Source organism: Sebastes umbrosus, chromosome 5 (genome assembly GCF_015220745.1).
Source record: "Sebastes umbrosus isolate fSebUmb1 chromosome 5, fSebUmb1.pri, whole genome shotgun sequence".
Taxonomy (NCBI): Eukaryota; Metazoa; Chordata; class Actinopteri; order Perciformes; family Sebastidae; genus Sebastes; species Sebastes umbrosus.
The window spans coordinates 26,152,769-26,175,372 of NC_051273.1; the positions used below are offsets into that span (position 1 = coordinate 26,152,769).

Here is a 22,604-nt window from a genome sequence, read left to right on the forward strand (position 1 = left end):
CACGTGGTTGTAAAGCAATGGACGTTCAAAGTTTCTTTATTATCACCATATGCACAACAATTACAACGAAGCAGTCGTTTGCAATGCAAATCTATGAATCTCAGGTTCCCTTCAACAATGCTCATTAAACATGTAAAAGAAAATCACACAAGTAATAGCAAAATGAGATTCTAAGACATAAAGTAGTGCAAGTTAAAATATAGGGCTAAAATATAAACATAAATAAAATATAAAATAATGTGAATGTGTGGTTCATAGTATTAAAAATGGATAAACTGAATGAATACAGGGATGTAGTATATATGCGTAATGAGCAGTAATACATATATATAACACAGAGGTTGTATTAAGAGAGCTAATAATGGTGCTGTAATACTAATGACTTCTAATTATTATTTGGAAGTATTTTATTTTATTTTACTTATTCAGTTAAATGTTCAATGACACTTTTTATTCATTTCCAAATAAAGAAGAAATGCTTCCAGATTATTGTCCTTAAAGGAAATTTGTCCTGCAAGCAGGTTAAGAAGGTGAAACACGGAACAAACATGATAAAGTCCCCAAAAAAATCCCATAAAAGTATTTATGTCAGTGACGGCACAACATAAATAACTGAGAAAATCCAGCAGCAGTCATCAAACCCAATCATCCGTGGTTTAAGCAACAGTTGTCACCCATCTATTTTTATATAGAAGAGTGATCATCAGCTGACTCACTGTTGAGCATTTTGTGTCAAAGAGTTCCCCACACTGCTAAGAATAAATGCTGAAGCCTTGACTTCCATGTTATATTGTTGGTCTAAAAGACTTGAAATTAAATGTAGTGAGTCTGAAAATATTGGACGAATCTAATAAAATCCACCATGTATGCGTAAGTTCTTAATTATAAACTCTGCCAAATGTTTATGTTGGTTAAAACCAATAAAAGCTTTTGGCACCTTGCTAGCAAGACATTTTGATACTTGGAAGTCCAAAAGCCCTCCTTCTCATGGGATTACAGACATTTTTTATTTCCTAAAATTGGAAAGACAATAGACTCACTTTTTTTTTTTTTTTTTTTTTTGACTTTTATTGACTCAGTTAAACAATAAGCTACATGTAATTTGTTTTCCAAGATATAAAATCATTTCATCATACAATATTAATGAATAAGACAAAGAACATGCATAAATATAAATCCAAAAGCAATATTTTTATGTGAGGGGAAAGAAAGAAAATAAAGAAAATAACAAATATAAAAAAGAAAATTAAAGCAAGGATAAATAGTCAAACAAACAGACAAAATAATAATAATAATAATAATATTAATGGAAAGTATGTGGGAGGAAAATAAATTAGAATTAGTCAAAATAATAATAATCATGGTCATAAAGAAAGGAAATGCATAATATAAAAAAAATAACATGCCATAACATAATCATAAATCCAAAAGCACAATTTGTATGTGAAGGAAAAGAAAAAACAAGAAAGAAAAGAAAAAATAAATACATAGATATTATGACAAAATAAGTAGTGACAAATGAATAGATAATAAGTAGATTAAAGCTGATTGTGAGACAGTAATATGAGGGGCTATAGAGTATCTCATCATAATACTTGCCCTTATTCTGCTTATAATAAAAACATACTTCCCCAGGGGCCAAATAAGAGAGAAGAGGGAGAGAAGAATAAGAAAACAGCATAAAAGAAAGCAAAATATGATCATTACATGGGCCATAGGAGAAGACTTTTCCCCCTTTTTCTCATATTTCAATTCAATTCAATTCAATTTGCTTTATTGGCATGACTGTCAGGTGAACAATATTACCAAAGCGTCAATTCAATATAAATAAAAATTAAAGAAGAAAAAAATAAAAACAAAAACATATATATACATACATACAATTCATTAAGCAAATTACAATATATAGATATTTAAAAAGAACATGCATGTAAATGGAAGAAAACAATAAAGAAGTAATTAATGTTTGTTGTGTCAATAAAACAAACAAACAAATAAAAAACAATTAATAACAATACACAGTAAAAAAAAGAGCTGAACAAAGTGTAACAAAATATGAACCATTTAAATAGAAAGAAGTATAAAAATAGGAGCAGTATATACAGTATTGACAATAAACAGACTATTAACAAAATTGCACAAGTGGAAAATGATATTGCACAGTGAGAATGAATGAATGAATGATAATGAAAATATCAGGTTATTGTCAGTTTTTTGGTGTGTAAGTAAATATGATCATTACATGGGCCATAGGAGAAGACTTTTCCCCTTTTTCTCATATTATTATTGTTCTCACACTGTTTTGTATGATGACTGATAGTGATATTGATAGTGACACTGCCAGAAGCTCTCTCTCTGGATAGTGCTCCATCTGTTCCCAGTGTAGAGGATCTCTGAGTGTGAGTCAGTAGTGAGAGCAGATGAAGAGCAGCTCCTCCTCCTCCCTGGCTGATGAAGAGCAGCTCCTCCTCCTCCTCCCTGGCTGATGAAGAGCAGCTCCTCCTCCTCCCCACTGGCTGATGAAGAGCAGCTCCTCCTCCTCCCCACTGGCTGATGAAGAGCAGCTCCTCCTCCTCCCCACTGGCTGATGAAGAGCAGCTCCTCCTCCTCCCCACTGGCTGATGAAGAGCAGCTCCTCCTCCTCCCCACTGGCTGCTATGAAGACCTCTCTGCCGGACCAGCCTCTCCGCTCTCCGCTCTGACTGACCGCTGCGGCTCATACTTCTGTTGTTGTTGTTGCGTTTTGTTGGCAGTCAGCCCTTCAACACCCAGGTCGTTTATGGTCACATTTCCTCCACTTGTTAATAGCTGTAGCTGCTGGCCTGAGAGGCTAGCTGGCTAGCAGAGGACAGAGACAGAGACAGAGGACAGAGGACAGAGACACAGGAGCGTTAGCTAACAAGCTAATAACCAGCCTGGAAGGAGATCCTGGATTACTGCTGTCTCTAAGCAACCAGTCTGCTGGTTCCACTCACTGCGACAGCATGAAGATCACTGTGGACTTCGAGGAGTGTTTGAAGGACTCTCCACGGTTCAGGTGAGTCCTGACAGCCAGGCTTTTTGTTCTCTTGTTGTTAGTGGTTGTTTATTTATTTATCACAGGGAAGTAATCCAGTTAGCTGCTAACCCAGGCTAATCAGCAGCTAGCTGTGTGCTGCCTGCCACTTGTCTATTTCTGTCTGTAGAGATCTGGAGCCAGCCTGCTGCTGGGTGGGTTAGGAAACCAAACATAAACTCACTGACTGGTGTGGCCAGCACGTATAGGAGCACATAGGAGCAGTAGCAAACTGTTCTGCTGCTTGTTATCTGAGTATAAATTATGTAAAAGATAGGAATGTGTATTAAAAATGAATGTAGGAAGTCAGTCTGTGCCAGTAGCCTTAATTTGCCATTGTTTAACATTTCAAGCATACAGTATGAGACTGTGTGACACCCCAGCTTTCATTGTTATTGTGTGCAGTACATCACACTGTACCACACTTCATTTAACTGGGATTGAATACTCTTGTTAGCTTTTATTTGGCAGGACAGGACACTATCAGAATCAGAAATACTTCATTGAGCATAAAGAAATGCAAGAAAATAGACATGAATATGTACATAATGCTACAATATATAACACAGTATATGTAGAGAAACATAAATAAATAAGAAATTAGAAAATATAGGAAATATCTATGTTCAAATATGTGCATCAAACACATACAATATATAACCACAGTGTAAATAAGTAAATACAAAATGCTGTGGGATCTATTAAGTTTGTTAAGTATAAATAATAATTAAATAAGAATATTTCTTAAATATGGACTGTGTAAATGCAGTGATAATGATGGTTAATTTGTATTGCACATGAGGACTATTTACATCACTGATTAATCTGTCAGTAGTTTTCCAGATTAATCATTAATTGTTTGGGCTATGGTAAAAAGATTACCCATCACAATTTCCCAAAGCCAAAGTTGACATACATGTATATAGTCCAACACTTCCTAAAACTATTACGTTTAGTATTGTAGAGACAAAGAAACCCAGCAATAGTCACATTTAAGAAGTGATTTTTGCCATTTTTGCTTTAAGAATGACTTGAGCGAATTTAGAGCTGCAACTATTAATCGATTTCAACTATTAAATTAATCGCCAACTATTTTGATAATCGGTTTGAGTATTTTTTTAAGAAAACAAATAATATTTTCTGATTTTAGTTTCTTAAATGTGAATATTTTCTGGTTTATTTACTCCTCTGTGACAGTAAACTGAATATCTTTGAGTTGTTGACAAAACGAGACATTTTATAGACCAAACAACTAATCGATTAATCAAGGAAATATTCAACAGATTAATCGACCATGAAAATAATCGTTAGTTGCAGCCATATGAGCGATATAGTTGCCAATTTTCTGTTAGTTGACCACTCAATTAATGGTTTCAGCTGTGCTTCTTCTCTCACCGCTCACATTAGGTGGTACATCTTAAAACTCAACCTCCATTTTATTAGTATTTGCATGAAGGGAATAATGGCTGAGTCCAACCAAAAGTGTAAACGAGCTCTTCATCAGTTTTCGTCAGGCGGTGGGTGTTCATGTGATGTATTCCTGGCAGCAGAGTCACTTCTGACATCATCACTCACAACAACAACAACTTCTTTTTGTTTTCAATTCATCAAGCTTAAAGAGCTGTGTAATATGGGATGTTTGCTCTCAACTTCCTGCTCACTCGCATTGCATTTTCCAGAGATTTGAGAAAGCACCTCCTTCCTCCCATGACTCCCTTCGCTGTTGCTGCAACATCCTCTCCCTCAGAAACGAGGAACAGATGTTAACATGAGGAGGTTTGAATAAAGAGAAACCTCCCATTCAGCTGTGTTGCTTGGAAGTTGGCTGGTCTAACACTCCTATTGTGACATACACCCTTGTGTATTGGGTATGAGGATCTCAGTCATTAGTATACTTTCATAATTGATTGGTCTATTGGTCTATTTCTTTAAAGCTTGGCAGTTCTCTTTGCAACTTGGGATGTGAGCTGCGGTTGAATAGTCAAAAATAATGTCTTTTCCTAACCACTTTTCCTTGACCTCAATGGAAAACGTCACAAGGTCAAGGAAAGATGTGAAGGAGAATTCACAAGGACTTGGGAAAAGACAACCGCGGTGCTCAGAGAATCCGACTGCGCTTATTCTACGGCGGATGTTTTTTGTTTTTCTGATTGCAACTTTATTTATAACGCATAGAAAATGAGTACAGTGACAAACTCAGTGCTGTACAATTCAAGTAATGATTCCTATCCAAAACAGAACAAATTATCCGTTTACAATCAAAGAGTGGTACAATTAATGGCGGATGTTATTGACGGCCATATGTTTTTTTGTTTTTTTTCCTATACCTTATTTAGAACATTCAATACAGTAGTTACATAAAACATGTTCAGATTTTTCATCACAAAATGTTCAGTAAATATATTTCACAGTATAGAATAATATAAAAATAAAAATAAATTATACTACAAATAGTAAAAGTGCAGGGAAAGGAAAAGATGAATAAAAAGAAAAAACAACCGGGGTCTTTCTAAATAATCTAATAGTTTTTACCAATATAGAATTTTTGAGTTTTAAGTTGCTGTTGCAAGGAATTGTGGGATGGCATCCTATCCTTTCATAAAGGATGGTCCAGTATACCCTATGCTAAAGGAGATAAGCAAGGAAACAATCGCCTTTCCTTTAACCTGATGCTACACCGAACCATCTGAGAAGCTGTCATTGGAAACTGTTTTTAAAAGGGCAGGCATGTGATTGGATAAACCAGCTGTCAATCAAACTCTTGCCGAAGCCAGTTGGGAGGAGAGTCAAAACATTGTTTCCATCGAGAAAAGTCGTTCTTTGCTCTTCTTTCAATGAAGAAAATACTCTCCAGTTCTGATATAACTGATGCTATTGCAGCATCTACGCTAACCTCTTCAGGCCGCCATTGTTTTTTTTAACAGTCACCTCTCCGTGTCGTCTCATACACATAAGCCACGCCCATAGCTGCCAGTAGCTCCTCACAGGACGCTGATTGGTCGATATCGTGAGAATCCAGCTCCCGTGTACCCTTTTCTTAGCATTTAGAGAATTGGACCAGCCCGTATCATGGCTGCTAGTTAAATATTTCCGGGTCATTACACTCAGTTAGGAACCTTCCTAAGCGAATAACACTATTCGACGGAAGCCTTATTTTGTGAACTTTCTTTCCTTCTTTGCATCGTCATCACCTTCCTCATGCACACTCAACTTTGCCTGATTCCTGATAACAGAACGTGTTGAGTCACTACAGACAGTTTGTCAAGTTGTGTCAGTGATGTTCAGTTTATCAAACAAAGCTAGGAGACTAACCTCAGCTGGACTGCAGACAGAGGATTTGGTGAACATACATTGTTTGTCTGAAACCTATACCAATCAGTTCATAATTGATACCCTTTTCCCTTAGACTTCAAAATAATACATATTCCTTATTGAAAGTCAATCATTTGTGTACAAGACTTGATCCCCAATTGTTAATAAATACATAGTAAGTCAACAATAGCCATCTTCAAAATTTGTATCAGTTATACTTTTATCATTCTTAATTGCATTATTCCAGCATATCTCCACCCATTCAGCCTGAGCAGATGGTGTAATTAACTTAAATAAGTGAAAACATTGCCTTTTAAAAAGTGTATGTGCAGCTACAAATATTAAATGCATTGGTCAGATTATTGTAGACAATTTAGAGCTGAAACAATGAGTGGACTAATCTTTAATTTATTGACAGGGAATTCCTTGACAACTATTTTGAAAATCAGTTTTTCAATCAAATATCCCAAACGTTAGCTAGTTCCAGTTTCTCAATTATGAGTATTAGCAGATTGTTTCTGTTTTATGTATTCATAAATTGAATATCTTTGGGTTTTAAACTGAAGAAAAAGCAATTTAAACACTTCAGGATTTTAAGTGATTGTCATGAGCAGTTTTCACTATTTTCTGACATTAACAGATCACATTCACAGAACATACACAAGAAAAAAATAATGGCAGATTAATCGATAATGAAAATAATCTTTTTTTCAGCTTTAAAATAAAATAGATCACGTTTAGTCTCTGCAAATGTAATGTTTACTCCTGCCTCTCTTTTGTTTTCTTACCTGGTCAAATGTAAGGCTGCACAATTAATCTAAATTTGATCAAAATCGCAATATGGCCTACTGCAATTTTCAAATCACAGGAGGCTGAATATTTTTTAAAGGCAAAATGTGTGTCAAAATAGCATTTAAAATTAAATATTGTCATGCTGCAGAGATGTCCTGGCCTACACATCATATTCTACAGACCCAGACCAGACCCGCCCCAGACCAGACTCTTACGGCTCTCACGCAAAAATAAATATATATCAGAGTTGCTATATATAACCTCAGCTTCCAAATGTAGGTTCTTTTGGGGAAATATGGTTTCCTAACAAACCTTGCTGGTTCTGTACAGTATTTCCAACTCACTGTATTAAGTTGCATGTGAAAGAAACCTGTCATTTGATTCAGACTTGGGCAAATTCTCTGTAGTTTTAAGGATAACAAACATTAGATTTTTGTACCACCTGAATATCAAAATGATGGATTTCCAGTCTGATAGGAAGCCACTTCCCATGATCCTCTGCAACCAGGAATCCAGCTAAGTACTGAGCCTCCTCTCGCTCTATATTTTTAGTGCTCTTTGGCCTTTAAGTGTCATCTCTCAAAGTTTCCTAACTGTAGCTTCATCCTGATGGACTGATCAGAGATTATCACAGCACAGTTTTCCACTTGGACCACCATCGTTTTACTCTTATTTTTCCATCCCCCGCTTGTTATGTTTGGCCAGAGAAGAGGACATAGCGAGAGAGAAAGACAGAATTGATGAAAACATGGATGTATACACACCAGTGTGTGGAGCAGCTCTCACTCGCTCAACATCTGTTTCCATTTTGGTGTTTGCTTTCAACTTTGTGCCAGAGAATATGGAGCCCCCAAATGTGGAGAGGGTTGTTTTCAAGTGGTAATTTGGCACACCCCGCATTTTTTTTTTTTTGCTCTCATCCTCATTTTAGTTGGGAAGATGTCTTTGGTCATAAACCAAGCTTTCAGCTCGGAGGAAAGAGAGATGCACTAGTGCAAAAATTATGTATTTTTGGCAGTTATCCCTGGTAACCTAGTTTTCCACTTGAGAATAGACGTTAGACTCAGCCTTTCCTGGCTCCTCTTCAACTATGAGAGTTGAAAATTCCCTTCAGAGGGCCGTGGCTTTTCTCCCCACATGTATATGGGTAAATATTTTACATATTTAACATGTCTTTCTACCCTGCAAGGTCCCAAAGGAGGCTACAATTTGCAATAGTTTTTTTTGTCATATTAAAGGAACAGTGTGTAGGATCTGGCGGTATCTAGCGGCAAGGTTGCAGATTACAACTTTTCCCGTGTGCCAAGCGTGTCGGAGAGCTAAAGAGGCGTGGTGTTTGCCAGTGTGCCAGTGTTTGGTTTTAGCAACATGGCGGACTCCGTGAAGAGGACCCGCTCCCTATGTAGATATGAAGGGTTCATTCTAAGGCAGAGGTTTTTGGTGCCAGGGACCCTTTACAGGGGTAGAAAGTTTTTCCAAGACCCCCTCATAATCATAACAATTAATCATAATCAACAATCGTAATCAAGCATATGCTTCCTACCATTTGTACCCTTGTAAAACCTTTCAACATAAATACCTCCGACCTGTTTCATAGTGATAAATAGAAACACATTTCAGTTTGAGTCATGTTAAGACCAATGTCCTAATGAATCCAGATATTTAAAATGATGAAACAGTTTAATGTAGACTTTCAGTAAGTGCTTCAATTTTAAAATAATGAATGTATTTCTCCTTCAAATCATTGGCAGAAAGCTCTGAACAAATCATAACAGAAGTTGTCATAACAGTGTTACAAAACACATCATAGTAAATAAGCCTATTTCAGAAAAGTTTGATTGGAATATTTGCATTATAGTGAGTGAAGTGACTGATTCATGACAGATTGACGTGATGTGTCACAATCATATCAGAGTTTCTATTGGCCCAAAGCTAATGTGTGGTGGAGTAATGGACAAAATATGCTTGTTTTATTGGTGCAAATGGTTCCCATCTTTAGACAGGTACTTTTAATGATACAGCACAATTTTATAATTTGTAGCAAATTATTTCGTGGACCCCTAGCAGAGTGCCACGGGCCCCTGGGGTTCCCCGGACCCCACTTTGAGAATCACTGTGCTAAGTTAACGAAAACACAACAATTCTTAGTTTCAGATGATTATACACTAAAGAAAACATACTTATTAATATTATATTCCATTTCTGCCAAAAGATCCTCCTAATTGTTACACACTGGTCCTTTAAGACAGTAATGACAGTTGGTTGACCAAAACTTTGAACATCTGTGGAGCTGAAATGTTAAAATATCTGATTCTAATTAGGCCACACAAGGAAGCATAACACCAAGAGATAAAAAAATAAAACATCACCAGAGTAAGATGGATATGTTTTTATACCTAGTAGACACGAATGGCCCAGAAGTGAGCTAATTTCTTTAATTAGCAGCAACCTTTGTCGCTGTCTTCACCCGCTTCTTAATCATGATAACATGATTGCTTCTTGCTTCTGATTGGTTTTGCTGATTCGGAGCTCGGCCGCCAGCCATGAGATGAAGTCATTGGTCAAACAGCTCCGGTTGCAGTTTCCCCCTGAGTCATTGACGGCAGCTGTAGAGCTGGCAGATAAACTGTCAGTCTTGTTTAATACAGAACTCCCTGATTAGTTTCCCATGGGAGGCTTGTTAGCATGCAGGGCTTGTTGCAGTTTGATTTAATTGAGCTGTGGTTCGTTTCCTTTTAATGGTTGTTAATAAAGGAAATTAACAGCTAATGAAATGTGAGGACTGACTGTATTGGTACTGCAAGACACGGTTGTATTTCAGTAAGTAGGCGCAGCATATTCAATAAAACTGACTCTTAGAAAGTGTTATTTTTCACCAACTTCTGACATTAGGCCAAAAGATTAAATAAGTTAATTGAAAAAAATGTGGACTGAAAACGCTTATTATATTTGTAATATTTTGTTGTTCAACACAGGCCATTTTCGTAGAATATGACAATAGAATAGATACGTGTTTGTGCTGCTTTCGGATATGCAGCGTTGCTGGTGGCTTGGTGCTCGCTGTTGACACACACTATACGGTCTGTCAGCCCAGCGTAACGTTAGCGAATGTCCGACAGAGCGTGTATGTGTGTGTGGCAGCGGTGAACAGCTGTGAACGTAGTTGTGCAGTGTTTGTACAGTTTACTTGTCGATGAATAAATGCTACAACTCCTCAGACCCAAGACCCGAGCCAAGCTCATGTATCTTGCAACACCGGCTCAGACTCTATTAAGGTGGGCTGTTAAGGTGGACCAGTTATTCTCCTTCGGTGATAAGCCGCTCCTCTGGGTTTTGCTCAGCTTCTTAATACATTTGTAATATTTGTTTTAACCATTTAGCCGATAGCATTAAACGGTTAATTATTAACATCCTTAGTTCTTTGGGAAAGTACCAGGAAAGAACTCATGACAAAAACAACAGTTTGAAAAAATATTTTGACTTGCAAATTAATCGAACCCCACACGCCCAAAAAAAAAAGAAAAGCTGCTGGTGTGTTAAGGCCTTAAATGTGTTAACTCATACATATTAGCCCGCCGATAACAATCAGCCCTCAATCTTTGCAGTAGAAAATGCTGTAGTTATGACTCTCCTCAGTCTGTTTCCTTCTTACAACGTATGTAAGACATAGGAAGGCTGAGGATGTGCAATAAATACAACAACAAGTAGAACTTGCCAAGAGCCCACGTAACTGTTTATCTTTAAGTAATGAGCTCATCTTGTTGATGTCGTTGTTGAAGCTTGTGCGTCTAATGGTGGGTTTTTACCACAGCAGGATCCCCCTCCTCCATATCACCACTGCATCACTCTCTAACAATTACAGGATCTACGTCACAGCACTGAAGCTCACCCCATTCTTCACATTTCCATCCACAGTAACAGATTCAAAGTGTTGAATTGTTTTGTTCCACCACGACCACCAATGCTGTCATTTCAGTCCAGTGGAATAAACTTTATTCGTTTCCTCATGGAAGTCATAAGAATGTAAATTAAAAACCCGAACCCCATGTGTAATCATCTTTCTATACATTAAGACATAATTGACAGCAGAGGGAAGAAGATATGACAAAACACTACTGGACTTTATACAAAATATAATTAGAAAACATCAAAGGAAAGCTGTGATGTGGAGCTATTCAGCTGTCAGACATCTCTAAATTGGATTAGTTATAGTCATTTGGAAGTAAGCCTGTTTACAGCTAACTCTGGAGTTTGGAGCTATATCATGTAGGAAAGTATAAATATGGGATTACTCTATATATGTTGGCATATGGTTCTCTACACAATATTCAGAGCATTAATATAGAATCAACAACTATTTGCTTTGTAAAGATATAGAGGAGTAATATCTACCTGAGCAGAGAATGAAGTCACTCTCCCTCCTTTTAAAACACACCGTTACAAAGTGCTTCACACACAAAATGAAACGTCAAACAATGAAAAAAAACAAGGAAAAATTACAATATGACACACAGAAACAATGAGAAACCGATCAAACAAAAACAGACAAACACACATGTGGATGAGGCCTATAGAAAGGCTTGCCTATAGAGATGGGTTTTTAGAAGCTGCTTAAAACAGTCCAGAGATTCAGCAGCTCTAATAGATTGGGAGAGGTGATTCCAGAGAGTTGGGGCTAAGACCGATTACCTTTTGTTTTGCAGTTTGAGCGGGGGATGGATAAAAGGCCGAGATTATAGGATCGAAGTGTTCGACAGGTCGAATTTGGAACAAGGAGATCAGCAATGTACCTGGGGGCGAGGTCATGCAGTGCCTTGTATGTAATTAGCAAGATCTTAAAGTTGATTCTGAATTTTACAGGGAGCCAATGGAGGGATGTCAGAACAGGGGTGATGTGAGGCCGACGGCTAGTTCTGGTTAATAGTCTGCCGCTGCATTTTGAACCACCTGAAGGCGATTTAAAGCAGATTGACTGAGGCAGGTAATTAGAGGGGAATTACAATAGTCTAGACGGGAGTGTTGTGTGTGTTGCAATCCCCACTGAGTGGCTCACGGCCGCCACTCTTCACTGCGCTCATATGACGGTTACAGCTGATGACGCCGTCCCGACTGATGGTGTCGTAACCCCCAGGTTAACACCGTTAGCTCTGTCAGCACTGTTGCCGTTGTTTGCACTAGGGATGCACGATATATATATTGATTCGATAAATTATCGGCCGATAATGGGGGATTTACATTATTATTTATTATTCAAATAATTCAAATATAGTCAATAAATAGAGCCAATAAAGAAAAGCCAAACTGATTGTGTGCTCGCTGTCAGAAACACGGTGAAATATACTCTGGTCCTGATCCAGGTCCGGCCAATGTTACTCACAGTCAGAAACGGCAGTTAAACGCCGGTGTGCATAATAAACTGCAGGTTATGAACTTCTTTTGAAAATACAAAAAAATATTGATTTATTGTTTTGGTATCAGCCATGGCTGAAAAAGCCACGGCTGAAAAAAATCCATATCATGCATCCCTTGTTTGCACTGTTAGCTGTGAGCCACCGGCTCGGCCATCGACATGTTGAGAGCCGTGTGGAAACAATAGAAATGCTCTGAATTTTGAATTTAGCACCTTTAACATTAAATGACCCAGTTTGGGACTGGAGCAAAACATGTTTTTAATGACATTACTGCTGCAATTGACAATTATTTTCATTATTGGTCAATCTGCCCAATAATATTTTAATGAATCGATTTATCGCTTGGTTTTTAGACAAAAGAAGTCAAATGCAGGTAGTGCAGGTATTGTAAAATGGAAACAGATTTCCAGTCATACCAGCCAACCCTCAAAGTACAGAATCTCTGCATTAGGAAATATATAAGAGCAGATGGTCTTAGAGTGTCAGCTTATGTCTTTGAAGTGCCGAGGTCTTTGCCACAGGCCCACAGAAGTCTCTATTGTGTTGGCAGCATGAATGACAAACCTGTTCAACTACCTCACTCCTGCATGCAGAGAGCGTACAGCCTGCAGGCCGGCTGCCAACAGCCACGCAGAGCCAGAGAGGAGGCGCTCTTTGTTTTGGTTCATGGTCACTGAATCACTGCAAAAGAATTAGGTGTCTCCGCTTTTATAGGAGATGTTACTATGTAGTCAGAGCTCTAAGTAATAGGTTGAGTAGCACAGAAAGGATCTAAGGCTTTGTTTCTGTTCCTGTTGTTAATGTTGGTTTGTTGTTGGCGGCATATGAACTTTAGTCACCCACTTCTAAAATAACACCATTTTATGTAGATGTTTGTTTACTCAGTCATTTCAGTGGATTCCCGGGCAACCCTGTATCTAAACCATCACACTTTAACGTAGTATTTTGGAGTTTTGGTTTTAGTTGAAGAAAACAAGCGATTTAAAGACTGTGATGAACATTTTTCACTTCTTTTTGACTACTAAACTAAAAGAATCAAAAACGAAACCTAAATTAAGTAGGGCTGCAACTTATGATTATTTTCATTGCCAATTAATCTTTTGATTATTTTCTTGATTAATCCATTGTTGAAAATGAAAAATGTCAATCAGTGTTTCCCAAAACCCAAGATGATGTCCTCAAATGTCTTGTTTTGTCCACCACTCAAAGATATTTAGTTCACTGTAGTGCGATTCTACAAGTACTGCGATTCGATATTTAGATTTATTGCAATTTTTAACTTTTTTTTAAAACTAGACCATGGTAGAAATGTTGAATCATACACTTCTAGGGACTTTTACTGTTGAAAATATCTAAACTGATACAGTAAAAATGTTTGATTTTCAGCATGTATGTAGTCAGAGATGTCCTGAATTCAAATATATCATTGTCAGGCATTATTTAATTTTTTTCTAGCTTGCTGTGGCCGGTTTGTTTTGCTTAATTAATGTTGCCGGCTCTTGACAGGTTGCCAGGTTGCATGTATAATAATGTAAAAAAGGCAGTGACAGTTTAAGAAGTGTGAACTTAGTGTAGTGTTATGAGATATTGCACTCTAACACTAAATACATTAGATGTTAAATGTTATTTACTAGACCAATATAATCCAAAGCGGGCTTCTCTTCTAGACATACAGTATTGTGGACGTCTGTCTGGCGTATACTTTGAATCCCTTTGCGTGATCTTGGTCAACTTAAAGCGAAATAGGACCCAAACATTCCCTCAGTGATGCTGAATTGGCCTCTTTCTCCCTGATGTGGTTTACAAGGCAGCTTTTTTTCTTCTTTTTTTCATGCGCTGTAGTCTCCTTCATACCACACGTCTCTCTCAATTTAGCCCCAGCTTCACCCTCACACCCAAACAGCACTTAAACCAGGATATCTTAGTTCCCTAATTTATATTGTTCCATGTAGTGAAAAAGCTAGTAATCATATGTTGCATGTTTCTCCTTCCACCCTTAGCTTTGTCAGAGAGGGAGAGTCCTCTCTTAGCTGTAAAGGTCAACACATGTGGTGGATATGATTTCTCTTTGGAGCTGAATGAGTAAAACCAGACACTGTGTAGTCACAGCAAATATACTTAAAGCTGCTCACATGAACTCAATTACTTCTTTAACACAGTTTCCTTTGACCGCAAGGTTTGATGACACACAATGGAGATCAGCTCTAAAACAAGGAGTCTATTAAGTTGACAGAAAATGTATCTGCAACTATTTTGATAATCAATTAGTTTGAAGTCACTTTTAAGGAAAAGTGCCAAAATTCGCTGGTTCTGACTTTCTTAAATATGAATATTTTCAGGTTCTCAGACAGGATGCATGGGGAATTTTAGAGGTGACATGCTTGCATCGTGTCCACCAATTTGCCCAGGGCTGTGCAACCTGACACAAAGATGTGACCGCGCGAGTTGAACTTGTTTGCTGGACGACTTGAAGAGGTCCCTAAAACTCTATCCAAAGCTTGCTCTATGAAGCAGTGTTTGATCTGTAATCAGCAGCTTACATAAATGAAATATAAAAACACTAAATATAGTTGACCAAACTATAAGAGTCGTGTGTTTGATAATACTTAATACTGCCAGGATTCAGAGCTCCGTTCCATGTTTAAGAACAAAATGCACTAAAGATTTTGCTACAAAACACTTGAAATGAAAGGTAGCCCTACGTGGCATATTATGACTGTTGTCTGGTTTATTTAATTCAATGAGATGAGATTGTCCACTGATTATAAAGTCATCCTTTCTTGACTGGTTTGGCGGCAGCTGCTGCTTTCTAGTTTGCAGATATCAGATGTTTAGGCAGAATCTCTTTTCTGAGAGCAAAATACCTGAATCATCCGGGCTGTCTGCTTATCACCCAGTCCACTTTATCACACAATGCTGTTGAGAGATGCAAGCTTATCGACGCTATGATGCAATATTGAGACAACACTATATCACGATACTGAGAATGTGGAAGTGTGGTTGAATGTTCATTCGTTGACTTGTTTAGTATAAGAAATGGATCTTCTTGAGGTTGGGAAAGTACGTGATTGCTACATCTCTTATTTTCTAAGGCTTTCAGATGTCTGAGAGAGCATGAAAATGATTTATCATGGCCTTCAGCAGACTCTTCCCTTTCTTCACCCCCCAAAACATGGGGGTTTATGATTCATTGGTTCATACTTTTTCTTATCTGTAGATATTTCTTTGTTTCTATAGACGTACAACATTATTACTGACAGGACACAGGCGACCTGAGGCGACGCAACAGTCGACCGTCGTCGCCGCTAATTCTTTGATGTCAGTTTGGTATGTCTGGGTCTTTAGCAGCCTATTGTAGTCTCATGTTTTACCTGTAAAACCCACGTTTCAGTGCCTTTTGATGTTTTCACATCATATCTGATGAACAGATTTCGTGGTCGTAGCTTAATGATAAAATCTGCGCTGTCAGCCGAGGAGACGGTCACGCTGGACGGCAGTAGAGAAGGTCGTACCAGCGTCTGGTTCTATAGTAGTTTAGCTGACTTCATTAACATTCAGCGTCGGTGCTGAGAGCGTCAGAGAAGCCCTCTGTTTCCATTACCCTTCTCTACTTCCATCACAGTTTTGTGGAGAGGTCATTTCAAGACCAGATTCGGTTTGTAAAGTTGACAGCCTGCCAGGCTGTTGCTCCTGCATTGTGTGCGTTTATAATGACACAGCTAAAAAGAAAGTGCAGTGATTTGACTAACAAAATTAGTCAAATTTCAGTGAATCAATATGCAGCTTTTACTCTAGATTTTTACATTAGTGACTGATTGAGTTTATTGAAAAATTAACTCCGTGCAGGTTATTTCTGTTGTATCAACAAAGATGTATCCTCACAAATTATGCAGGTGCAATAGCTAATGCTCAAATCTATACGACATAAACCAACCAGCTCTCAGAACTACTTATGAACTGACAACAAACCTCTTTTCTGAAGACTCTGTACATTTGGGATTAAAAGATTTAGGTTTCTACAAACCATGTGATTTCCTTTTATAAGTGCTTCGTTGATGAAGAACATTGCGTGACATTGCTTTTAGCACGCTTTATAACTTGGTGGGTAAAGTTACGCCCACTATAGAGTTTTAATCCACCAATGCCTCTGCTTCTAAAACATAAATGCACATTTATGCATTTCTTTAACCCAAGTAATTTATAATTTATAAACCTGGATAGCAGATCACAGAGCTCTGTGGTAGTTAACACTTCAAGATGCAGTTACAGAGGTCTTTTCTGTGTACTTTGGTGTCTCTCGATTCTCATAACTGATGTATGCCTGATAGCTCGAGCAGTACTATAAAGAGCTCTTGACCTACTCTAGCCATGAAGAAAATTGCCCCATATGCTCTTTGTTCAGGCAATCCTGGGTGGAGGCCATGCAGTGCCACCCTTATTCTTTGAAATTTCATCTGGTTCATGATCAAACACCTCGAACAACGACAAGATTGGTGTTACCGATTACACGGTTTTACAAGAAAAGATGACGCTCATTATATGTAATGCTTTCTCTGCGGGGCTGCAGGTTTCCACTCAGCGCCGGGCCCACTTGATGTGATCGCTCTGTCCTCCAAATGGTGATTTCCTCATTAAGGTCCTGGTTCCCATATAGCATTGGGTTTAAATCCAAAGTATTGCCAAATAGGCGCTTTTGCTTTTCGCTTTGACACCAAATTCTTGGCCATCGTGTTGTCTGTCAACTCTCTCTCATCCAGTGTGACTCCTGCTGTACGGAGCAGACACTTTCACTTTCAGTTTGTAGTGTCCGTCATCCGACTATGTATTGATAACATGGCACTGATACATGAAAATGAACTAAATGGGTTTTGTTTCTATAAAAGAGCAAAACAACGGTGGGGGCGGTAGGCAAGTAATGTAATCGGTGTATGCCCGGTAACACCGACTACCGTGGCAAGCCTACTATCAGACTATGAATTTTGCAAACTGTTAAAACCTTAGCAGAATACTTGGGCCCCTTTTGGGAGCAATTCACTAAAACCAACTACTCAGCCAGGCAGAGGCCAGTTATGGAAAGAGTGTTGGTCAGCAGTCAGTTTATCAATATCAGTTGAATTCCAGGCAGAGGACTGCTGGTGTTTCTCTGAATCCCCTCTCTGTCTTCTCTACCTCTATTATATAATGTATGTACTGTGTATATATATATGTATATAGTGTGAAAGTGATTTGCACCGTGTGGATATATGGAATTGAAATGTATTTTTGTTGTGTATAAGTGCCATGTTTTCTAGGAGTCTTATCTACAGTATCTAGGAGTATCTACCACATACTTTCCAGTGAAAAAGTGGAGTGTGTGTTGGAATTAAAAGTATGTGTCTCGTTCTCTCATGCTTTCTTCTGCTGCTCATTATCCAGACTCAAGCTGGACATGCTCCAAGGTCAGAGCTGTGACGCAATGGCCCAGATTTTCACTTTGCCAGCGCCCCTCCTTTTCTTATCCTCTGTCAGCAGTTTCACAAGTTCACCCTGCTGGCTCAAGTTTCGAGATTAGAAGGAAATAGTCATGTTCTCGTGGTTGCATAGAAAGCCAGTGAGAAACTGACTGACTGACTAAGGATTACGCAAGATTTCCACAAGGCTAATATTTCTAAACCATTATTTTTCCATTGAAAGATGGCTGAGTGTGCCTGACCTTTCCCGGGCTATCCTGCCTTCGATTCATTCAGTTTTACACATTCACATCCGAGAGCTGCCCTCCAAAGGTGTCTTGTTGTTTGCCTCTGAGCAGCTACACCTGAACAAATAAGGTCAAGTGCTTTCATTAAGGGGAAAGCGACTGGCATTGTTGAGAGAATGAAGATTATTCCTTGATTTAAAATCTTACAGATCTGCTGCTTACAGGATGTATTTAGAAATGTAAATTGATTGGCTTTTGTGTAGGGATAATATCAGTGTGATTATCCCCTCGTGGTTTTTCTTAAGATCATACCTAAATCTTTCACAGAAGACTAATCTGGGATTCTGTTAAAGCTGTAATGTCCTCTGGCTGCTGGTAATATTGGCAAGCCAAGGATTGTACCAGCAAAATACCCAGTGTATAAATATAGAGAAATTTAAGAATAGACCAAATCCTCTTGAAGTCACTAGACACTAGAGTCTGTCGTCATGTGGGTGATTCATCAAAGAAATGGACTTTGCCTGTAGCAAATGACAAAGGCAAACAGCGCCTGTAACATGCTCTTAGCTTTTGACCACCAGGATTAATGTGTGTGTGAAAGAGACAAGCTCTTTATTGCTTTTGACCCTGTTTTGCCCTCCTTGTCTACTAAAGCCCCGTAGTTCATTCCACTGTGTTTGGGTTAACAAAATGTCATAAAAAGCACCACAATGATGCGCTGTGACACTGTTCCCAGGTTGCAAGCCTTTCTTGTAGACCAGGTTTCTTGAATTATATAGTACAGAAGATATAGTAATCTGTTTAAACTGATGCCAGTTCATGTTATTTAAGTTTACGTTTATATGTTATAATCATAGTACACAAGATGAGTAAAATTATTTTTGCCATACAATAGCCTAAGGGTGGGGGGGGGAAATCAATACAGTGTAGTATCACAATATTTTGCATGGCAATATTGTATTGATACACGGACGTCAAGTGTTGATCTTTTATTATATAAACTACTAACCTCTTAACAATAAATCGCAATACTCAAAAATTTTAAAATAGCAATTAGATCGTATTGTGACTTCAGTATCGTGATGATATCGTATTGTCAGGCCTCTGATTCCCACCCCTTGTAGCCTACATTCTTTATGCAGTGTAGGTTTAGCACCTAAGGGACTGGCACACGAATTTGGCTCATGTCTGTTTCTACAGGCACAAAAGTTTGGTTTTGGCATGTCGACATTTCAACTTGTTGAGTAAGTTGTTGCCTGTGCATGCTTTTCTGATTAATAACACTTTTCTGCATAACAAGTTATTTTTTTCTCCTGGTAGCATAACCAGCATGTGAACATCATAGATCCATTTCAGCCATGGTAACAATTAACCAGCCAGCAAGGTTCAAGCTCAGGTTCAGCAATGGGGCACCGTTCCTGAGCAGCTGGAGCTTAATGTCTTGGTCATGGACTTAATGATTCTTGGCACCATTGAGGCCAGACTGTCATTCAGCCAGATGTTGGGTTTTCACCAATATCAGCACTCTGTGTTCCTTATTGTAGGGACCTCTAACGTCTTCTGCTCAATCTCTGCTTTAATCAATCATTTTCTCTACTAGGAGTGTATTCAAATACTTGCATTGTTACTTGCTGATGAAGCACGTATGTAAATAAGACAAACACTTCGGGCATGTAGATTCTATCGTAAAGTTACTGACCTCAAGCAGTACTTTACATGACAACCTTCATATAAAAGACAACAACCTCCAAGCTGCCCTGAGCTCAAAAGGTATGCATGGATAGATATTATAGAAAAATGATTTTGGTGGATTTACTGTAAATGGAGTAGGGCTGCACAATTAATTGAATAGTAATCTCGATCAGGCGCACCCTACAGCGGCAGCCTGGGAAAAACTCTCCTGAATGTTGCGGCTGCAGTCCAGAGTAGAAGAGTAATATTTGTAATGTTTTGCTTCTAGGAGATGCACTGCCAATAAGAACCAGTCTTGCAAAGACTTGTACATTAGCAGGAGTGTTGCGCAACATGGAAGTGAAAGCAGTGATCTGTTTATAATCGTGATTACGGTAATAATTGTGTTGGAAGTGATGACTACTAATACGGTCAAGTGATAGCGGAATTGAAATTCTACTTATGTTGTTCAGGCCTCTGGTGGTCCCTGTTTTGAAATATAACTTTCATTGAGTGCTTGTTATTGTTAAAAAAATTAACAGATACCAATACATTGCCTTAGATTCAGTATAAAACTCATTATATACAGTACATACAGTAAAAATGATTCTGTATGATGAACACAGGAATCCTTGATCCCTGCACCTCTTGTTGAAAGCACTCAACCAGCTCAGTCAGCCTCTTGTTTTTCCCCTGACAGCGACCAGATGTTGGCAGCTGTCAGTGTGACACCATACGGAAGAACAAACAGCTGGAGGGGGTCTGGGGAATGCCAGCCGCTGCTACTGCAGGGTGTCACTGTTAATCCCTTTTGCTTTATACTGACACACACGACGTGCACATACTCTCACACTCACAGTCCTGCATGATATCTTGTGAGTTTTCCCTTAAATAAAAACAATGCCATTAAATGAATGCTCTTATATCCAGTGATCCAGAGCTGAGGGCAACATCACAAGCCTGAAATCTAGATAATCAATTTTACAAGAAATGAACAGAAAGTGCTCCAACTGCACCAGTAGATGTGAACCATTCCAATGTTCCCATTGTGTAAAAAGTATTGCAGATTATGCTGATTACTACTGTTGAACTGTTTAAATGTGGAACATGCATCATCTAAAAGCCACAACTTAGCTGTAGGATATGACTGATGATATAAGACTAAACACCATACAACAGTAGTACTGTGTCATACATTCAGTTTTTGTAATGTGCGAACAAACGGAGCCCAAAAGACATTTCCTTCTCTGGCTTTCTGTTAATCTTGCAATGATGTCTTTTGCTGCTTTGTGTTTTCATACCTCCACGTTGGCGCCAGCAGGTATTTCTGGGTTGTCCGTCTGTCCAAATTGGACTCCTGGACTCAAGGATGAACTGATTTGATTTTGGTGGTCAAAGTTCAAGGTCACAAAACAAATTTTTGGCCATAACTCAAGAATTCATATGTTCCTTATGATAATTTTATACAAATATCTTATAGGATCAAATGAAGTAATGACATTTTGGACCGACTTGGATGTAAACTGCAACTTGACTGGTTGGCGGAGGCATACAACCGCGAAGCAGTACTTCTAGTTAACTTTGTAGGGTGGAAAATGAACACAAATATACCTTTTAATGTGGCTGATGTTGCCAACATAACTAATGCATAGTCCTCACCAGGATGATGAACACAAACTGCCATAGTGTTATAATTATTAGACACACCTGAGTTCAAGCACAGCAAACACCTTTCCTGCTGGTGTATCCTTGAGGAGGCTAGGGTAGTATCTTCATAACATTATTAATGGTGTGTTTTACCTCCGTTAGAGATAAGAGTGCATAGATAAAACTGCACAGATTATTATCAAGAATGAGTGCTGATTAATGCAACAAGCCCGTGCTGGGACGAGGTCTTTGAGTTTCTTCTTGCCCTGTCGTGGCACTACTCGCATGCTCGTAGGCTGTTGATCCTGCGGAGAACCAAGCTGTGCTTTGTCACATTTTAAGGGGCAGACTGCCAGACCTGACTCCAGCCCTGCGGCATTACCCAAAATGGCAGCTCTCAGTTTGGCTGCCTCTAATGGTGTGTGTTTCTGCGCATGGTTGTGTCAGCACTAGAAGCATATGATATCATGGATTACAATTGTAGTTTTCAGTGGCTATAATTGTTGGTGAAATTGAATTGTCACATTTAACTTGAAGTCCCTGCTGTATTTAAATGGTTAAGATGTCGATATAAGATGTAACAGTCGGGCAAGTATTTGTCCCATAATCATAGAGAATGATGACAGAAATCTGATAGAAGTTATCAGGATATGATGTCATGGATACTTGCGATGTTCTCATGCATTGTATATGTGTGTGCTGCCATTTATTGCTTTCCTTCTACTTTAGGTAAAAATAGAGTACTGTCATGTAAAACATTAAAGTGGCAAAGGCTGTAAACCAAAGTGGCACAGAGGGAGTTATTGTTCTTCACATAAAGATTCCCCTGCAGCGTTTCTTTTATCTTTCCTTCAACATCTAGCATATCAAAGTCAGTGATAGTATTGAGTCATGGTTGCACTTTATTTCAAATGCTTTTTTTTTTTCTCTTTTCCCAACAGAGCCACCATAGAGGAAGTGGAGGGGGATGTGTGCGAGTTGGAATCCAAGCTCGACAAAGTGAGTACCACCCATGAACAACATTGCTTAATTGTTCATT

The 22,604-nt window shown here is 38.5% G+C and overlaps 1 protein-coding gene across 4 annotated transcripts in view; it reads left to right on the forward strand.

Annotated features, from left to right (window-relative positions):
• Positions 1 to 2,534: 2,534 nt before the first annotated feature.
• Positions 2,535 to 22,604, forward strand: part of LOC119488018 (arf-GAP with coiled-coil, ANK repeat and PH domain-containing protein 2-like) — a 62,455-nt gene continuing 42,385 nt past the window's right edge. For 2 of the 4 annotated variants that reach the window (XM_037769165.1, XM_037769166.1), the window contains exons 1-2: positions 2,536 to 3,037; positions 22,507 to 22,564. In XM_037769165.1, the coding sequence (XP_037625093.1) occupies positions 2,985 to 3,037; positions 22,507 to 22,564 (111 nt within the window). In that variant the 5' untranslated portion in view covers positions 2,536 to 2,984. Of the gene's footprint in view, positions 3,038 to 22,506; positions 22,565 to 22,604 lie in introns of all 4 variants that reach the window. The other 2 variants (XM_037769164.1, XM_037769167.1) reach the window with 2 other exon arrangements.